At 40.0% G+C, this 21,011-nt stretch overlaps 1 protein-coding gene across 1 annotated transcript; it reads left to right on the forward strand.

Moving 5' to 3' along the window:
- The first annotated feature begins 1,619 nt into the window (after nucleotides 1–1,619).
- Nucleotides 1,620–20,202, forward strand: LOC145479993 (uncharacterized). The gene is made up of 12 exons (XM_081458480.1): nucleotides 1,620–1,996; nucleotides 4,780–4,934; nucleotides 6,105–6,204; nucleotides 6,537–6,648; nucleotides 10,501–10,556; nucleotides 10,816–11,201; nucleotides 11,655–11,727; nucleotides 12,053–12,095; nucleotides 17,378–17,433; nucleotides 17,671–17,734; nucleotides 18,154–18,210; nucleotides 18,614–20,202. The coding sequence occupies exons 2-12, from the start codon at nucleotides 4,805–4,807 to the stop codon at nucleotides 18,734–18,736; spliced, it is 1,200 nt and encodes a 399-aa protein (XP_081314606.1). The 5' UTR covers nucleotides 1,620–1,996; nucleotides 4,780–4,804; the 3' UTR covers nucleotides 18,737–20,202.
- Nucleotides 20,203–21,011: the final 809 nt, after the last annotated feature.

Raw genomic sequence — 21,011 nt, forward strand, 5'->3', positions numbered from 1 at the left:
TCTTGTTGACTGATTCACATGAAGTCGTTTCTCGAAAAGTACTGAACGGATTAAAGCGAAAAACATCTCGTCAGAAAGTTTTTTCAAAGCACAGGACAGATAAAATATCTGTTTACCATTTGTTAGAACTTCCGCCCCGAAAATCCCGGTGCAAACTTTTGCATATTTAATTTTGTAAGTGAAAAGTACTTGTCCTACAAAGTCGTACCGTGTAAATCGGCCCTAAGAACAATGTATCTTGATAATGTAGCTAAATTACTACTCTTCCCGGTAGACCGCGATACCCACGACTTTTTTTCGCCGCCTTCAAAGTAACGTTTTTGATGCCACGAGTTTGTTTCAAACCAGTCACGTGGTACATTAAAACCCTGATTGAAATGCGCCACGAGAGGAGATTTTTTTCTGTGTGGTGTCATGACTTTTTCGTATTACGTGATGTTCATTCACAACGTGTTTATCTTCAAGAGGAAAGCTTACCGCGCTTTTTGTCTGCCATAGAATTGTCAGCATGGCCGCTGTTTATCAGCTGAAGATAAAATATGATCAGGACAAATTCGGATCGGTTTTTTAGACGCATTCGACACGAAAAGCTTTCCTCTTGAAAATAACCACGTTGTGAATGAACATCACCTAATTAAAGTCATGTCGCCACACAGGAAAAATGTCATCACGTGGTGCATTTCAATGTACCACGTGATTGGTTTGAAACAAACTCCCGGCATCAAAAACGTTACTCTGAAGGCGGCAAAAAAATTCGTGAGTGTCGCGGTCTACTAGTAAGAGTAGTGTGCATAGCCGACTTTCTAACATCGTCAAATCATAAAAATATAGATGCAAAGTAGGGCTACAATTGCTCAATCGTTTTCCAGGGAACTGATCAGTCTCCGAGAATCTGTTATGCACCCGCTGTTGATTATTGCATAAACATACTTTCCAAAATAAAACCTTTTCCTCGTCAATCTTCTACGTTAATTATCTTAAAGTCATTCCTTGGTGTTGACACCAAACCAATTGGTGGCTAACTCCTTCAGCAATTATTTTGAGTCAACTTAAGTCCAATAATTTTTTCCAGGGATTAGCTAATAATTAGCTGTGGTCACACTACAGACTTTTACCGAGGGAAATATGATTTACCCGGGCAAAATTTATTTGAAATCAACCGAGGTAAAAATTTAAATCAATCTCTGGGGCTTTACCTTTGTATTAAAAAGGTGACACCGACCAAATGGGAGTCTGGGATTTTACGAGGGTGCGAAGAAATAAATTTCATTCCGTTATCATGATTAGCGTGCAAAATGAAAATATTCTCGAGGATTAGAGATCAAGGCATAGTTCTATCCTTTTATCATTATTATTTACAACTTTATTTCAATGAGCAAGATGATCAGCAGTAATCTACCACAGTACTTGTTTTTCCGGACGATTGATAAAAGAACACAACAAGCAGCACTGTGTCACAAAGCTTGGTCTGAATGAATTCACTATAAACAGTAATTTTGTATTCATCTTTAAAATATCTTTAAGATAAACAAACCGTGCTGCGTTACGCCAATGTGTTCACCACAGTAAAATGAACGATGTAGGTGTATGTAATGTCTGGCTTGAACAATCCACGCGGACATGAGACTGAAAGTGAAACAGATCGCGCGTAAGCACGTCACTGATGCCCGTATGCTTATTCTTGTTTCCGTCTGCACTCAACGTTGGGGATCTTTGCTTCCAACGGTTTCAGTTTCGATTCATACATGCGCGTGACATGCCACGCATTATCAACTTATTTATCAATTTTGACCTTCGTTCAGTGACCCTGTAAATTTATGCATCAGCCAAAGCAAACGCAGTCGATTCACACTGCGTAGATCTGTTAGATCGTCTAAAGCGTCTATGTTTTGCTTACAGGTATCTCCGCTCCGTAATGAATGTCACCGAGGCCAATATTGACAAAATTCAAAGGAGGTGACAAGCTATCGCTAACAACACGAAGCGCATAATAACGGTAAGGTGTTAGAGTTTAATGCAGCTACCATATAAACGCTTGTTTACGTAGACAGCATCGATTACCAATAAAAGAACCAGTCCGTTAAGGAAGAGTAAGATAAGTTAAAGAAATATTGCGTGCGTTAGATTCAAATCACTTTTTACAAGAAGAGTGAGTTGCTTAGATCTGGAAGCTTTTTCGCGGAGACACTCATGCTCTTTATAGAGTACTTCTAGGACTGATTCGTTATTACACAGCGCAGACTTCACAATACTCATTTGCAAATCCGAGCATTTGTCTATTCGTAAAACGTCTGGGTACGCTATCAAACAGCAACATTCAGAAGTCGCGAATTGATGACCTCTATGTCGGTAGCAAATGATTTTTATTTCTTATTTTAATCGTGTAAAAAGCTCACTTCAGTCGACCACTTCCTGGTTGGAAGGGCACGGGCGCCATTTTGAATAGACGGATAACCCATGTATTCTCTTTGCCTCAGTGAAACGAAAATCTAACCATACAGCTGAACAGAAAACCCGACATCACTTTTATGCAATTGGCACGTTTTGGATCAACAACTTGTATGGAAGTTAAGAAAGAACGCAGAAAGTGTACAATTCGTAATGCATACGTGCTTCGTTGAGTTATGCATGGCTGCTGAAGGTTCGTAATCCTTTGTCACGTCCCTAGCTAAGCGTAACAGTCAGTGACTAGTAAACGCGCATTTTAATGAGGCATTGCTAAACTTCACTGACTGACTTTACGCATACAATCCATGTTACAACTGTTTAAACCCCTTTATCGTACCCACTTTATTCTTGCTAAAAATTGACTTGAGATCGCAGAAAATGTTTCGATCAGCCCTGTACGAGTTGTGCGGGATGAGGAACTTAGTAGTCAAGAATCACATGTGCCAGTTTACAATTAACACAATTGTAGCTCAGTAGCTGTAATGGGCCAAACGGTAGACAGCGGAGATCGCCAGGTAGCACCATCTCGACAGAACCAAAGCCATCTGTAATTACGCTAGTTCGTAGAAGAAAGTGTAAAAATTCGGGTATGTCACGCTCCACTTTTCCAGACTTTGAAATCAGTCTTCCGGCCAATTTGTAAAACTCCTTGTTAGGAGAACCGTATTGAGTGGTTATCACGTATCACCCAGGATATTATCGAATTCATGCTGTCTTGTCCATAATGGACCAATGATAGAACTATCAAAATACAACGTTATTGCAACGATTTTGAAAAGAACTGCGGACAATTCAAACTGTCGGTTTTGTTTATTTGTCTTTTGTGAGGCGCCGGTAGTTGTTGCCACTTGTTGAGGGGCTTTTGTTCTAAGCTGGCATACCAGCTTAGAACAGAAGTGAGTAAAGACAGTTTGTACTGGTAGAACAAACTGTTACTCGGCTCCTGTTGCACCGACAGCATTTCTCTTCAGAACTTCCCCGGTCACCCCAAAACGCAGACCATGCAGACTGCAGACTGCAGACCGCAGACCGTGCAGACCGTGCAGATCGTGCAGACCATGCAGACTGTGAAGACCGAGTACTTTTTTTCTGCATATTCTTGTTTTTGCATTTACTTTTGACTCGCATATTTTTTGGTTCTGTTCAATTATATACCGGAGTGTTTGTTATCCACAGGCCGCGCAAACTCGGTGATATGTGACTGTTCATGTGTTACGAATTTTGCGAGGGAAACTCGCTTTAGTTCTAAATATGCTCAAGTAAAGCTAGTTTAAAATGTAGAAATAAACTTTACTTGCATAATAATGTCACACGTAACATGTGCATTTTCTACTCGTGGTGTGCAAAATGTAATTCCAAATGGCTGTTGGAGTGTGACTGCAATCACGCCAAAAAAAGCCTAGCGCATGGAAAGATCACGGAAAACCGAATAGCATTTGAAATTCTTAGCGCAGTATGGTTGCCGTGGTGAGTTGATACGATGGTTAATTTATCTGTCCTTATGGCACGTAACGAACAGTTCTACTTTCGTGGCGTGATCCATGAACATGAACACGAACAGCCCGTGGTTTACGAAGAATGCGTGACTTTGAACAATGCGTGATTATTTTTCTCTGTTTCTCTGTGGCCTTTTAAAATAGTTTAGCGATTAACTGCGGTTTCCTGTATATGACAGCTCATGAACAGTTCGTTTTCCTTTATTTGACAGCTCATGAATAGTTCGTTTTAGGACTAGAATTTTAGATTTCGATTTCAGTTGCGATCAGCGTCAGTATTGCGAGCATTCAATTGTATTCAAGCTTCATCGTATTAGTTCTTCCAAGGCTCAGAGATCCACTCTTCAGAGTCTACTAATCAACTAAAATAAAGATTAAAGAAATCTCTGGTGGTTTGACACGTTTGTTGCCTTCTGCACCACGGCAGCTGTGTTTTTATGGCGATTTAGACTACGAGTGGCCCCTCTTTCGCTTGGTCCATCGTGCGTGATGCATAAGAAAACCTCGAGGAAAAAATTTCATGCGAGCATTTTTTTTCCTCGAGGTTTACTTACGGTCAACTGAGCGAAAGAGGGAATACTTCTAGTCTAATAGCGATTCTGTACTTTGTGAAGCAAAAGCGATTTGTGGGGAAAAAATGAGTCAAGTGTTAGAAAAAAAGTACTCTGGCAGTCTGCACGGTCTGCAGTCTGCATGGTCTGCGTTTTGGGGTACGGTGACCGAAATAAAAGCGAAGTTTAGCCTGAGTGTAGACCTCTGAAAGGCAATTGACTGAGGGCGTCTGCACCCAGCCTAAGCGAAGTTATTCATGAAACAAATTTTCTTATATTCATAGGCAGTCGACCCAATCAAGTTGTCAAATGGCTAAAGCTGTTGAACCATTTGCCAACCTCTCCGCTCAGGAGCTGCTTAAAAATAGTCCAAGACTTTTTGGTTGGGTGAGGAAAGAAGACATTGCAGGATTGCGCTCGGTCGTAAAAGTACTCGATTGTAAGTATTGATAGACACTTATAAAGAGGCTCGGGGAATACGTACTCTAAAAGTTCAAAACCCCAATAGCTTCGACTACAAAGTAACGATATAGATGCTTGCAAGGTTATTTTAGACAGTGAAAATAATAGAAAAGACCTTCTTGGCAAAAGTATTTGACAACGTATTTAATTAAACTTACACTAAAGCGCCTTAGAGTTTGGTTCCTATGAATAGATATATCTGTTGACTTTGGCCGGTTTATTTAACGAAGCATTTTCCGGTTTTAGGATCTTTTTATAATCAACCATAAGATGAAATGAGTCGATTGATTTAAATCTAAATGAACGCTCAGGTTTTGACTCGATTACTCACCGTGCATAAAATCCATGCGGTGACTTTAGACTTCTTAGAGCCGGTGACTCGTAATTACACGAACTTGGTCCACTGTTATAATAGAACTGGGCTGTTGTGTACGCTGAACATCTAAAAACTGAGCTAAATTTACACCCGAAAAGGAATAACAACGTCATGTACGAAATAAAAATTGACACCGAACGTGAAATGATTTTTATAAGAACAATAGACGTGATTACACGGAAATTCAATGTTCCCCTGGGGAAATTGGATTTTTCACGTGTTCATGCATTTACCCAAGTAAAGTTTTAAAGGTAACAGATGTCCTATAGTTTGTAGAAGTATTTCCCTGAATGGGATATCTTGTACTGCGTTCCACGCTAAGGCGAACCATGTTTCAATGGGGTTCAAAAGGCGAACTACAGAATAAACGTCATCGCAGCTATAGAATAGACCAGAATAAGATGAGATAAATCAAAGCCCTGGCTATTTTAGGATATTGCAACGTATTCGCTGAGACAGACAACGAAGCACCAGAGCCTCCAAACACAACCTTTAATCTTGTAAGCAGAGCTAAACCGAGTGTACATCAAGTGAAGCGAGCGAGCACATCCGGGATCCCAGATGTAAACTAAACTGTAGAAATTAACTTAACATGCATAAATTAACATCGTCACAGACATGACGTTTATCTAGGTGTGGTAACCATAGTTACGTGAGTGGATTATCTTTTGGACTCTTTCTTCAAGTGAGGAGAGCTACAACTCTTCGAAAATCTAATTCATAAGGAAGACTAGAATCATCTAATAACACTCACTTTGCTTTTCCTTGTAGGGCCCTGGCGTTATATGATTCTAAGTGCTGGGTGTCTTTACTTGTACAAAACAGCTGATGATCAAAACTTTATGGAGGCAATTCCTCTCACAAAATTCAGGTATCTTAAAAACACTGTGATTGCACTATTCATAGTTTATGGTCCATATATGGCTTTGTCAGTTATTTTCCATGGTAAGGCAAGACGGTGTGTAATAAGGAATTGCCGTTATCTGAAGGTTCGCTTATGACTTGGTACTTGATTTCCTTCAGTTACTTGTCGTTGACGCTCAAGATCACTTTGGATCCAGTAAAAAAAGCCTAAGCATGGCAGTATCGTGACCTTTTAAGGCTAACTCTTGTATATCTGTTATGTCAATGTTTCCGGTCCTGTTTAGATTTCTGTTATAGTTGGCTGTGCTTGGTCACCGTACATGTCTGTCTTGCTTGCAGAGTGTGCGATGCCCCGGAGAAAAGCAAATATACCTGGATGTTTAAATTGATACATGAGTCACTTGGGGGAAAAACGTTGTTCTTTGCTGTGGACTCAGATTTTGATTTGAAGGCAAGTATTCATGATAAGCTGACTGAGCTGCTATGTAGTTGTACTACCCCTATTTTTTACCTTTTGGGCTGAACCTAGAATAGTTCATCAGCGGGTCAATCAGCAAGGAGTGGACCTTTTATTTAATTCTGGAAAATCGCAACATCACTGTCACCGTGACGTGCCGCTCACCAATTACAAACAATAGGCCCTTTGCAGCTAAGCCATCAAGTGACCTATTTTTCATACAATTATATGGGCTATAACTTAGCGAATGCCAGAAATGGAAAAAGCATGTCGAATATATCAAAATGGCCAAGTTTGAGGCCCCAATCACTAAAGAAGGAGATTTTATCAGGAGCCATAATCGGGGACGGAGACCGTAAGTCTCGGGATTCGCGCGCACCTATGATATGGGACAATTTTTCTATTTTTAGAACAAATTGCGCCATCCTGACGTCATATATCGGTGCGGATTCACGCACATGTCGGGGGCTCTCGCGTGGATGTTGTCACGTTGCGTGATCAAATGGTGAGAGTTGAGAGATTCTCTTGCGTATTTTTCACAGCGATGACAGGGAATAAGGCAGGGAATTCGAACCAGGGCGCTTATATGTAGTTTTATGCTCTGAGCTAACGGAAAAGGTGGGTTTTTCAGGGTTGAAAACAGGACTTCAATCTCGCGCTGGGAATGAATAATAAGATCTGCTCACGTTAGTTGTAAGCTTACGCGTATGATTTTGCGTTTGTTCTGACTTAAGAATATAGCAAGAAAACTCTCTACTCTGGTATCGAGTTAATTTGTGAGTTTCTCAGACAATGTGTTTTGATGGTTTCCTATTGTTTCTGCTTGTTTGGTGAGTTTGCAAAAGTTTTTGAAAGGAAAGTCTGACGCGTACAATTAGCTCATTTGCATAGTGCAGCTCGTGCACCGTCAAGTCCGAGTCGGTGTTTTCAATTGTCAACAAATCTTGACAAAGATTTGTTTCGTTATCTTTTGTGCTGAGAAGTTGTAACAAATTTCACGAACGCAAAAAAGGCTACTAACATCATGTAAGTTCCTTCAACATAAGCATAGTGAAGTTTTACACTGCGAAAATGAAAATAGACAAGGAGTTTTGATAACTCGATCAACAAAGTCGAAATCGTTATTTCAAGTTGATTAAAGAAAGCGTCATCGTAACTTTGCTGATTATTTCTGCTTTATTCCCATATTTTCAGCTTAGCTTTTAATATGTTATCAAACATTTATCAATCTAAAACATATTTAAAAACTATAGAGTTATTGTTTGAGTTCGATGTACGCTTTCACACGAAAGTGCGGCGGAAGTACAATTTGTCATGTTTACTGACTGTACAAAACACGCATCGGCGGGCGCTCTCATTTATCGACAACAGAGAATTTACTGGATTTTTACACGAATAAAAGTGAGCAGTATCTACGGACGTAAAGTTATTGGGCCTTGATGAAACATCAAGCGTTGCTTACAATTCAAGCGAAACTCAAACTAGCAATTATGTTGTTTTACTCTTCGGTCGCTATAGACTGACAAATTCCTTGCAAGCGTGTGGCAAGAGGAGCTAGGAAACTATGAAGTCTTGAAGCTCTGCTATATCTGAATATATCCAGCTAGTTTTTTGCTGTGTAATGGAAAAGCTGTTAATCTTCAACATATGTGAAATTTAAAGTGGGGTAATGTACAGCTCATGTAAAAGAAGCATCCGTCGGAACACAACTTGGTCAGCGATATATATACGCTTAAAGCGGAACATACCTAAATTCGACACTGTCTTACTTCACTCAAACTAGAGCAGCTTACGACGAACAGACTTAAGCAAAATTCCAACAGACCTAAACGCGTTGAGTTTTGGGCCAAAAACATGAAAAATTTCGGGAATTTCGGACGCCATTTCCACCGCGCGACATCCGCAAAAATCCTCGCAGCATGTACGCGCGTGTGCCGCAGGCGATGGCGCAATTTGTTCTAAAAATATAATTATTGTCCCATATCATAGGGACAGCCCCAATACTAGAAATGGCGTGCGCTTACGGTCTCCGTCCCCGATTATGGCTCCTGATCTCATGCATGACGGTCCGAATTTTTAAAAGAATAAGAAGATCTGTATGGAAAACGTTGCTGGAGAGCAAGACCTTGTTCTCCAGCAACATTTTACAAAGAAATCCTCTAAATTTTCCGAAAATGCAAACCGTCGTATAAACTTACTCTTTAATTCCAAGGGCCTCAAACTTGGCCATTTAGGTATTTTCGATGCGCTCCTTCCATTTCTGGCATTCTTTAAGTTATAGCCCATAATACAAAAAGTTTCTAAGAAAAATTTGGCCACGTGACCCCAGCTGCAAAGGGCCTATTTTTGCATCCGGTTTACACCCTCACAGAGAATTAAACGTACGAACCTATGCCATATTCAGCTGTGACTGAAATGATGTAGTTCCCACACATTCATTCGTTGCTGCGACTCTCTCCTTTCTCGATCCACTAATTATAAGTGGACTGTTTCGCATTTTTCGTATCCAGGTCTTGCCGGTTTTACAGCAGGCAATTGCAATGTGATAAACGAGAAAAAAAAATGTACGTCCGTAACGGCGGATAGCAGGTGAAAAATATCGTGAACAAGGTGCATCGCTCGGAATAGAGATTCTGACTGCAATCTGTAAAGTAACAGAACTTGGTAAATAATTAACTGATACTTAAAGCCACGGCTCGTTGCTTCTTGTGTCATAGGTGAGAGCCTGGAAACCGTTCTGTTTACTCCAGATATCACCTGCTAGAAATTTCTTCTTCAAACTCTCTTTTGTGCTACGTGTGAATATCGAATGCGACTCAGAACACAACCTACTAGATCTTTCTGCATTTCCGATTTTCAAAATGTTTGTCTTTATATAGATAGTATGTTGAGGCTTAATTATTTTACCTTGGAATTCTTTGAGCAAATTTATATATTCCCTTGTTTATTCCCTTGTTTGATGCGCTTTTGAATATTTTATAGAAAAGGGGCAATACAAATAATAAATGTTATTGTTATTGTTATTGTTTAAAAATTATGGTAATACGGAGCTCCGGCGACCCGAATGGCCGCCAAGCGGAGCCCCATACCCATATGGAGAGAAAAGGAAACCCATGAATTGATTTTCTCATGGCTAGCGGTATTGCTCGTGGGCGCGTACGCACGACGACGACGACGACGATTACGGATTCACGCAAGATGGCGGCCATACTCCAGCTAATAGGTTGACAGGGACATACACCCTCGGTTTGTAGCGTCCATCTTTGGTATTGGACATCCATGTTATGGTCAATTGACACCTATCGAAACAAGGTATTCGCTGACCAGTATCACGAGACCATATCGCGGGTCCAATTTTACAACTCATCGAGGTCACGTGTTTTGTTTTTGAAGTAGACCAAGCTGACCAAGTGCTGGTTTTCGTTTGGATCGCGGGCTCATGTCAGGTTAACTTGTTGGCCGGGGTGTTCCAGGATTATAAAAGTTAACCGAAGTATAATTTTTCTCGTGTACAAATGTTTTTCACTGCTTTCGTTTTGTGTATTTTGAGGACCTTCAGATTATTCAAACTCAAAACAAACGGAAAGCAACGGAAACGGAAAACCTCACCGTAAAGTTAAAAAAACCAAATCAAAATTCTCGCTTATCCTGGGTTAGCTTAATCGGGCTTTGAATATTTGAACATGTCGGTCCAGGAGCTCCGCTTTTAGGCTTGGCTAAATCTATATATTATAATATTTACGAGACAAAAATTTATTTTGTCATGCTCTTGGAGGTCGGGAGAATAGCTCATTTACAGGCAGACAACCGATGACAGTTTTGCTGCGGCGTGCTTTTTTTTTGCAGAAATGGAAAGACGCCATCACTGAATCAAAGATTAAGTATTGCTCTAACACATCACAGTAAGTTTACTATGCTGATGGTGAATAGTTAAATATATCACTTCTTCGCAGATAAAAACTAAAAGAACTAAAAGCGAAACAAAAATCCTTTAGAATATTGGAAGTTAGTTATAAAAAATTGTTTTAACCAACAGAACATACTGTGTTGAATATGTTTCAGTTAGCATTCGAAAATAGCATACAACCTGTATGTCGATGTGTTTATTAAAATTAAATTATGCATTTGCATTATTTAGTGTAATGTATCTCATGTTAACAGGGAAGATGAAGCGGATGGTTACTCAGTTATTGGCGATAAGGTCTCTCAAACGCCTGCACCTTCACTTCATGCCCAGTCAAACAGACCTCGACCCCCAGCACCTCTGCCGTCGTCGAAGCGACTGCATTCCCACTCTTCTCCCCCTGATCCTGGGACTGGGAGTAATCTGTCCCGCAAAATCTTGCCACTCCCTTCGAGAAACCAGCCATTAGCCAGTGCAGACTATTCAAAGTCTAAGCCACTGCCTCGACCACCGTGTGACCCGAAACCGAGACCATTAACGATGGGTACGTTTCCAAGAAACAGGCCAGAATCATCTTCTCAGGCGACGCCAGCCCAGGGATTGGGTGATGTACTGAGTCAACTTGGAAATGTTGGTATAAAGGGTAATACATTTCTTGATCAATGTTTAACATAACAGGCTCGGAAGAATAAACCTCTGCCCTCAAATATCAGCCCAGTTAAACTCTTACCCCTTAGAATTCCAGCGAGTCACCAATAACGCATCTTGAGAAACTTAGCCTAAAGTTTTCAAGTCTTTCATTAGTAACCCACTGAAGTAAATATCGAAAGAGTCATTAATTTTACCACGGTAAAAGTGCCCCGCGTAAGCACACCTGTTCCTCCAGAGAAACCTATTGCGGATGCCAATGTATTGCACTTTAAGACAAATCAGTGGTACAGTGGTACTTAGCCTGTTAAATTTCCAGGTAAAGGAATTCTGCTGACACTGAGTTAAACCAATCCCAAGTCTCACGTCTGTAATGATGCCCGTAAGCTGCCATTTATTTCAATTTGATCCTGTTGAGATGCAAATTACACCATTGAATTTTTTTCAGGCTCTGCGTCTTCTTTGACGCTTTCCTCAAGAGATTGTTCTGCAGCACCTGGTAAACTTAAAAACGTGAACAGGTAAAGAGATTTACAAAAATTAGGCTGGAAATAATAACTACAGATTTCCAAAGTAGAAATGTGGTGGTATCGGTATCCCAATTTGGTAGTATTTTTGCACCAGTACAATGGTGCTTTTCACCAATTCAATACAATGATGAATGAAATTACAAATGACAAATCCCCCTAGCCTCATACTAATTCATTGGGTTCGTTTAAATAAAATACGCAAAACAATTGGATAAAAATCAGTTAAATATATTTAATTGAGTGGCACTTAAAATGCGAGTCGTTTTTAACGCGTTAGGACAAAGTTCTTACAGACAAGTTTCTATGTTTCTGATAGGGGTAACCCAGATGGACAAAGTTTCAAAAGAAAAGACAGAGAAGTGAGTTATTGAGATCTGGTACCTTAAGTAAAGTTATATACATTAAGTTTTAACCTGTCCCACGGACTAAATTCAAAAACTCTCTCGATTCAAGCTTTTTCTCTGTTGTTTCCATTTTTTTATTTATCTACTTCAACCCTTACCAAGTATTTGTCTTTTTGCAAAGAGCAGGGGACCCGTTTGAAAACACTCCATTTGGTAGTATTAGGAGACTGACCTCTCTTGGTAATCTTACCTCAAACAACAGAGTCACTTACAGTGGTAAAGTGCTATCTTTCGTGTGTTAAGACCAAGATCACCCCTCACTCAGGGAGAGAAACGTCTGCTATTGTTGACATTGATCACGGGTTGTGCTCGCGAAATAAAAGTCGTTTCGTTTAATTTGTTTCATTATTTTTAAAAGGCTGACTAGCTCGGTCATCAACACTTCCCCAACGTTTCGCAATAATGATACTATTTATTTGTCCAAAGTATAGTGATAATGGCCAATTCCCTCTACGAGACGTGCTTGCAAGGAATCATGTTAGTTGTATTCGTCATCTTGGACTAGATATTTGTTTTGATGAATACATGTACAACTACCATGATTCCCAGCATGGGCGTCTGGGTCATTAATATAGCAATAAAATATTTAAGGTTAGAATACCGTTAACTTTTCAGGTTCTTGTAGACCTTCCTCCATCTAGCCCTCACAACAATTCTCGATAAAGGGAAGATTTAAGTTCCTGTGTTAAGTTAGGTGCCTGGAAAGTTTTATATTGAACCAGGAGCCATAATCGGGAACGGAGACCGTAAGCGCGCGCCATTTCTAGTATTGAGGCTGTCCCTATGATATGGGACAATTTTTCTATTTTTAGAACAAATTGCGTCATCTTGTGCGGCGCACGCGCGTACATGCTGCGAGGATTTTTGCGGATGTAGCGCGGGGGAAATGGCGTCCGAAATTGCCGAAACGTTTGATACTTTAGGCCCACAACTCAATACGTTCATGTCTGTTGGAATTTTATTTCAGTATTTTCGTCGCAAGCTGCTCCAGTTTGAGTGAAGTAAGACAGTGTTGAATTAAGTTATGTGCCGCTTTATATCACTGACCAAGTTGTGTTCCGCTGCTTCTTTTACAAGAGCTCCACATTACTCCACTTTAAGTTTCACATATGTTGAAGATCAACAGCTTCGCCAAAACACAGCAAAAAACTAGTTGGATATATTTGAATATAGCAGCGTTTCAGGACTTCAAAGTTTCCCTCCTCTTGCCACACGCTTGCGAGGATTTCGCCAGAGTCTCGAAAAGTTAAAAAAAAAAAAATGCAAGTTTGAGTTTCGCCTGAATTGTAAGCAACGCTTGATGTTTTATCAAAGCCCAATAAATGACAATTAAGTTTATGTCTGTAGATGCTGCTCAGTTTTGTTTGTGTAAAAATCCAATAAATTGTCTGTTGTCGAATAAAAGCGTCCGATGCGTGTTTTGTACAGTCAGCAAAACATGAGAAATTGGACTTCCCCACTTTCGTTTGAAAACGTACATCGAACTCATATAATATCTCTAGTTTTTAAATATGTTTAAGGTTGATAAATGTTTGAGAACATTAGCTGAAAATGTGTGAATACAGCAGAAATAATCGGCAAAATTACGATGACGCTCGGCTTTCTTTAATCAACTACAAAAACGATTTCGATTTTGTTGGTTGACTGTTATCAAAACTCCTTGTCTATTTTATTTTCGCAGTGTAAAATTTCACTATGTTAAAGAAACACACATGATGTTAGTAGCCTTTTGGTGTTGGTGAAAATAGGCCCTTTGCAGCTGGGGTCACGTGACCAGATTTTTCCTATAAAATTTTTATATTATGGGCTTTAACTTAAAGAATGCCAGAAATGGAAAGAGCGCATCGAAAATACCAAAATGGCCAAGTTTGAGGCCCGTGGAATTAAAGAGTAAGTTTATACGACAGTTTGAATTTTCGGAAAATTTAGAGGATTTGTATGGAAAATGTTGCTGGAGAGCAAGGCCTTGCTCTCCAGCAACTTTTTCCATACAAATCTTCTCATTCTTTTAAAAATTTGGAGCGTCATAAAACCTCCTTCTTTAATGATGGGGGTCTCAAACTTGGCCATTTTGATATTTTCGATGCGCTCTTTCCATTTCTGGCATTCTTTAAGTTGTAGCCCATAATTTTATGAAAAATAGGTCACGTGATGGCTTAGCTGCAAAGGGCCTATTGTTGCAGCATCTCGGCACAAAAGACAACGAAAGAAATCTTTATCAAGATTTGTTGACAATTGAAAACATCGACTCGGACACGCGCTTAACTATGCAAATGAGCTACTTAATGTACGCGTCAGACTTTCCTTTCAAAAACTTTTGCAAACTCGCCAAACAAACAGAAACAATAAGAAACTATCAAAAACAGGGCTTGGTTATGATTAAGCATTGTCTGGGAAACTCACAAATTAACTCGATACCAGCGTAAAGAGTTTTGTTACATCACTTTTCTTTACAGAACAAACGCAAAAGCCTACGCGTTCAACTAGCGCGAGCAGATATTATTCATTCACAGCGCGAAATTGAAGTCTTGTTTACGACCCTGAAAAACTCACCTTTTCCATTAGCTCAGAGCATAAAACTACGTATAATAGCCCTGGTGCTTATTCCCTGCCATCGCTGTGAAAAATCTGCAAGTTAAGAGAATCTCGCAACTCTACATCAACGCGAGAGCCCCCGACATGTGCGTGGATCCACGCGGATATATGACGTCAGGATGGCGCAATTTGTTCTAAAAATAGAAAAACTGTCCCATAGGACATAGCTGCGTGCGCGGATTCCAAGACTTACGGCAGCGCGCTATGTAGGGCGGTGAAACGAGCGGGTCCGAACAAAAAGGTGTGATGCAGTAGACTGGGGTCTACTAAAACGAGCAGATTCCGCTTACTTACGGTGGAACTTAGATTTCTAAAGAAATTCCACGAAACTCCCTTCTGTATGAAGAAGGAAGGTTTTTGGTGCATTTTATGCTCTGAGGCAATGGGAAAAAGTGAGTTTTTAGGTTGAAAACAGGACTTCATATTTCGCGCTGTAAGTCTGCTCGCGCTAGTTGTACGCGTAATCTTTTGCATTTCTTCTGACTTACGAATAAACTTTATGCGACTCTACTCTGGTATCGCCGGTTAATTTGTGCGTTCCTCAGAAAAATGAGAACAATGCTTATAATCATAACCAAAATCTGTTTTCGATCAGTTTCTTATTGTTTCTGCTTGTTTGGCGAGCAGGAAAGTTTGACGCGAACAAGTAGCCAATTTGCATAATGTAGCGCGTGCACTTTCCAAGTCCGAGTCGGTGTTTTTAATTTGTCAATATAAAATCTTGTAAAAGTATTTTTTTTTTGCCATCTTTTGTACTGAGACGATGCGATAATTTTTGCCAACGCTAAAAGGCTACTAAGATCACGGTTTCATAGTGAAATTTTATACTGCGAAAATGAAAAAGACAAGGAGTTTTGAGAACTCAAACAACAAAATGAAATCGTCATTCGGGTCGATTGATAAGTGCTACCGTAATTTTGCTGATTTAATATCTCTGCTGTCTTCCCACATTCACCTGTACATTTCCAGCTAAACATCTAATATGTTCTCAAATATTTATCAAATCAGTCCTAAACATATTTAAAGCTAAAGATGTTGTCTGAGTTCGATGTAAGTTTTCACACGAAAGAGCGTAATCCACGGTAGGAAAAAAGATGGCGGCTGTACATTTTACCACAATACCTTGCAAACCTAACAGAGCCTATAAGGCACAAAGAAAGCTAAATTTTTACAAAATTTGTCCCTGCACTAAGGACATTGTGCAGCCTGAGTTTGAAGATTTTATGACTTTTCTGTACGCTTTTATGAACGTTGCTAAGGTTTTCGTACAGCTAAGAACTATGGGTAAATGTACCAGTCGCCATCTTTCTACACTCGTCTTACTACACTCATATTTGAGCGGCTTACGACGAAAATACTTCAGGGATATTCCAACAGACAAAATAGTATTGAGTTGGGGACCAAAACCACAAAAAAGCGTTTAAAAATAAGCCACTGGTGGCTCAAAAATAAAGAAAGAACTTATGAACTGATTTCCGGTTCGTTGAGAGGAAATTTTTGGCAGCCATTAATCTCACCGGAAGCGCGGAAGGAGCGCTCGTGCCAGTCCTTCTCCGCATCACACATTGGACCAAGAGCGGACTGCCCGTTTCATCGCCCGGCCTTTTTCCGCCCTGCTTACGGTCTCCGTCCCCGATTATGGCTCCTGATTGAACGGAAAATTTATTGTGATCACCAAGAGCGCTCAGATCCTTCTGATCTTTGTTTCTTCTTGTCGAAAAATTAGCAGATTTCTCGTAAACCTCGAGGAGGTTCTTAAATAAAACTGTTATTTTGTAGTAAAATATCAAGAGCATAACGAAATTAAAGATATACATTCAAAAATTTCACCATGCTGATTGGCTGAGAGCACGTCAATTAGTCCCAAACAGTAGCGTCAGTCTTTTATGAATATGAACCATTTCCACCAGTGTCAAGTCACTCTCAACATCGGGAGCACAGCAGCTCCTGAAAAGCCAAAGTCAGCTGCGCCGCATGGCGAGGAAAATATTCTAACTGATCAGTTCAGTTTTCGAAATACTTCAATTGTTGAACATGTACATGTTGATCTCAATTAGAATCGACTGCAAACATTATTAGGTGAACCAGTGTTGACGTCTTTTCAGTCCTACTTTTTCTTCGAGGTTCTTAAATTGAAAACGCTTTGAATGATAGATGCTTCCAGAATTTGATCTTTGTCGATTGAACGATATTTTGTCTGTACTTTTTTTTCACAAGTTTTGGCATGTCAATCAAGGCTGTCATTTTTCGACCAATAATGTTAATGTAGGTGGGACCAGTGAGCCGCGACACGAAATAAACACTGTCAAAAAAGAATAAGACCAGGAGCCATAGTCGGGGACGGAGACGTCCCCGATTATGGCTCCTGATAAGACTCAAATTTTTGCATGTATATTATTAACAAGTAATCAAATGATTTTTCTCGTGCAATTTGGAATAAATAAACACTCGTAAATTTTTGTAGTCTTTGAAAAATCTACTTGTGTTTCTTTATTCCAAATTGCACTCTAAATCATTTGATTACCTATACATAAGACAGAAAATTACTTGTCTCCCTCGAGGAAGTTAAGTTTGTTTGGTGATTTTTTTAATTGTAAGAAAGGCAGCAATGGAAACTTACATCAATTACCCGGCTCTTGCAGGGAGTTCTTCCTGACTCAGCTTTGAGACTTGACCTAGACAAGCTGGAAGTCAATTCGTAAGTAGAATTCACTACCTCTGCTCTAAACTTAGGAAGTGCGGGCGATACGGTATCCTTGTTTGTACAGTCTGGTTCAGTAATAACAAGATGTTTGCGCAAGATAGTATTAAAATAAATTTAACTGTTTCGTACAAGGTTTATTTTGCTCTGTTACATTTTATTAGTCATGTATTTACTGCTCTGACTGTGTCACTGATGACCACTGATATATAGCTGTTTTTTTGTTTATTGTAGCCTCCTCCAAAACAAACAAGGAGTTTACATTGTACGGAGAAGTCAGTCTGCACAGTCAAGAATGGTAGTTATATTTTTATTATTGTTTTCTTACGGCATCAGATTTCTTTGTGGGGAACCGTCTCCCACAAATTACGGAGCCTTCTATATTCTTTAGAATACATGTTAAAATGTTAAGCAATGTGAGTAGTACAGGGGGGAACGCAGGACCCACAGAAAGATTGAGTTAATGCCGAGGAAATGGTGAGGTCCGTGCTCAGGTATATCATTACCATGCTGAGATATCTCATTACCGTGCTCAGGTTTCTCGTTACTGTCCGTTGGATGACATCATAATTTATTCTTTCTCTCTTGATTAGCTGTCTCTAAATAACAGAGGCGTTCATTGGTCGCCTCGTTTTAAAGCGGCAGTCCGATTTAGGGTATTAGTGTTTCAGTGTTGCTCCGTAGTACATCTTACATTCCTTTGTTTCCGCCATACAGGCTTTGTCAGTATGGACTGGAGATCGAATTCGACATTACGTGATATTCCATAAGGAGGTAAAGCACTGTTATTATTGTTCGTTGGCTGACTTCGTTGGCTGGTTGTTTGATCAGTCGGTCGGTCGGTCGGTTTGTGGGATAATTTGTTTTTGAGGTGGTTGGTTGCTTGGTTGCTGGACTGCTCGGTTGGTTAGTTTATTGATTGGCTGGTGGGTTGGTTCGGTTGGTAGCTCGGTTGGTTGTTTGGTCGACTGGAATATTGGTTTGTTGTTTAGTTGCTTTGTTGTGGTTGGTTACTAGTTGGTCACTCGGTTGGTTGATTGTTTAGTTTGTTGGTTTTCTTAGCTGGTTTAAACGGCGTCGGCGCTGTGATTATGTTGTGTTAACTTAATTGTCCCGTTTCCCAGGCCACGGTATATAAGCCTTTGATCTGTTTCTATGTTCTTTAATTTACTTACAGGACGAAGGTTACGCTCTTGACCCTGCCGGACCAAGATATCATAAAATGGAGGACCTGTTAAGGCATTACTACGACTTTAATCTGCCCAACTGTGACGCAAAATTCACGAGGCCTTATAAATAATAATGGTACTGAAGTCACAGTGGACAACGTATCAAATGTAATCGAAGGCAGAATAAAGCGCAAATTCATTATCAAATTGATTTTATAATTTCTAAAGCGTTTTTTTTTTTTTCGCTGATGAAGTAAGCTGAACATAATAGTTATAATCAACAGTCTGAGCTTAACGTCACGGTTCTTGGTCCAGTCTCGCTGCGTTTGCGTAGCAAACCTTGTTATCCCCTGAACTCAAGGTTAACCGGAAAATCTGAGTTGTAACGAACAAACCTTGTGGACCCAGTAGCTGCCAAATCCCGCTAACAGTTGCTGAGACTAGTCAAGTTATGTGAATAACGAATAAAACCGCATTCAACAAAGTATCAGAATCGATCTTGTTTGCAAAACTAACCTACGCACTTCATTGATCAAGTACTTTGGAAAAATCAAACAATTTTTTTTTACCCTTTACAAAGACCAGGAAATTAATTGCGATTAGAAGTTCATCAAATAAATATTTCATTTCATGTTGTGTTGGTTATTTTTATTTCTTTTTTTTTTATTTTATTATTTTTTTTTTTTTTGCGGCAGTGATCATGATTAGTTAAACGTTTACTTGGAACCTAGATATCACGAGGCAGCAATTACCTGTGAAAACAGTCCTTTAAAATAGTCTGCCTTTAAATCCTTTAAAAGAGTCGCCATTAAAATCGTCGTAAGCTCGCATACTGATCGTCTGGCATCAAACAACTTGTAAACTACCTCGTATCGGTCTTTAACATCCTTTTCTTCTTGTGGTGCAGTGTAGCCGTTTGATGTTTTCTCCCTCTGCATTCTTCATTACTGTTTACATAGTTCTATATTAAAGTGCCACCAATCCCCCAAATTTTTTCGTTAATATAAATTTCCTTATTCTCCTGATCACCGCAGCGAATCGTTGTAGCGATTTTCCTTAATTTTGTATGAATCTAAAATTGCCCTTTTCCATGTTCACAACCGAGGAATAGCGGAGAATGGGACGAGTTGGCTTCTGACGTCATTTCGGGAATAACAATATTTTGTTTCTGAGAAGAATATATGCGAACATGCGATAGTGTGTCAAAATCGTTGCAAAATGCAAGGAAGATGTGTTGTTGGAGGCTGTAGCAATACAGGATGCGTAGAATAGACTATTCCTCTATTCAATACCTCTATCGCGATGAAACTCGACCAGAAACGAGAAAAAAACCAGAGAAGTGGGCTGATCTGTGCGCAGCTAAAGCCGGGAGCCATCGAGGATTTCTGCGATCTCGGGTTCGCCACTACTGTAAAAGCCTAGAGATTTTCATGGCCTGTACATTCCTCTCAATCTCTAGTGGAAAGCTTGAAATTGTCAAGGTACTGCATAAGACACGAATTTGGGATAAGCTGGAGGCCATCTGACTATTTCGAGCTCAAATGATCCTCGGAGTCCCAGACGAAACTATAGGCGAGGAAAATGCACGGTAAAATGAGATTTTACTGTCACGCCAATGAGCCGTTCACTCGCATGGCGGCATCACTTTCTATAAAGCTATTGAGAAGCTCTATTCCAAAGGTCAGCAAACTGTAAGCTTTATCGTAGCTAAACCTAAAACATTGTAGCTTTGTTACCTTCAGAACGTTATAACGAACCATAGCATTGGTGCAAAGCATTAAAGCACTATTCATGATTTAAAAGATGTTACACGTGCTAGGGTAAGCTGTTCGGTAGTACAGCCTTTTCTACTGGCTCACCAGCAGACGAACGTCTCCATATAAAAGCTCGGACAACTGTTCAGAGTCCATTTTGAGTTCGTCTGAGCAACGTAGCTATTACTTCTTGTAAATCTATCGTTTAATTTTCCCTCCCTCCCTCCCTCCCATTGGAGGCGAAGTTGGTCATTTATTCCTGCATAATAAACAAAAGGGCACTCCTGTGCGGTGCGGTTAAGCCTGCGCAGCGACTTCCCCCAAGCTTGTTGTTTTTTCATCGCCTTTGAACATCGCTTGCTACCCGATACTGTTGGCCGATCCAGCACGTGCTGTCTGTCATTCAGCTCGTAGTGCTGAGGAGATAAGTGAGGTTGTTTTGTCACGCTATGGCCGGAAGTCGCATGGGCTAACCAAACGCGAGGCAGTGTTCCCCCCATTAATGCCATCACGAGCTGTTTGTATTTGATTAATAGCTCTGATTCAATTGCAAGTCGCCACGGTTAACTTATTTTCGCTAGGAACAACGACATTAATTAAACGCACCGCGTTTTTTGTACTCGAAATTGAGACTTTTCTGAACGAATAGTAA

The sequence above is a fragment of the Orbicella franksi genome, chromosome 2, assembly GCF_964199315.1.
Source record: "Orbicella franksi chromosome 2, jaOrbFran1.1, whole genome shotgun sequence".
Lineage (NCBI taxonomy): Eukaryota > Metazoa > Cnidaria > Anthozoa > Scleractinia > Merulinidae > Orbicella > Orbicella franksi.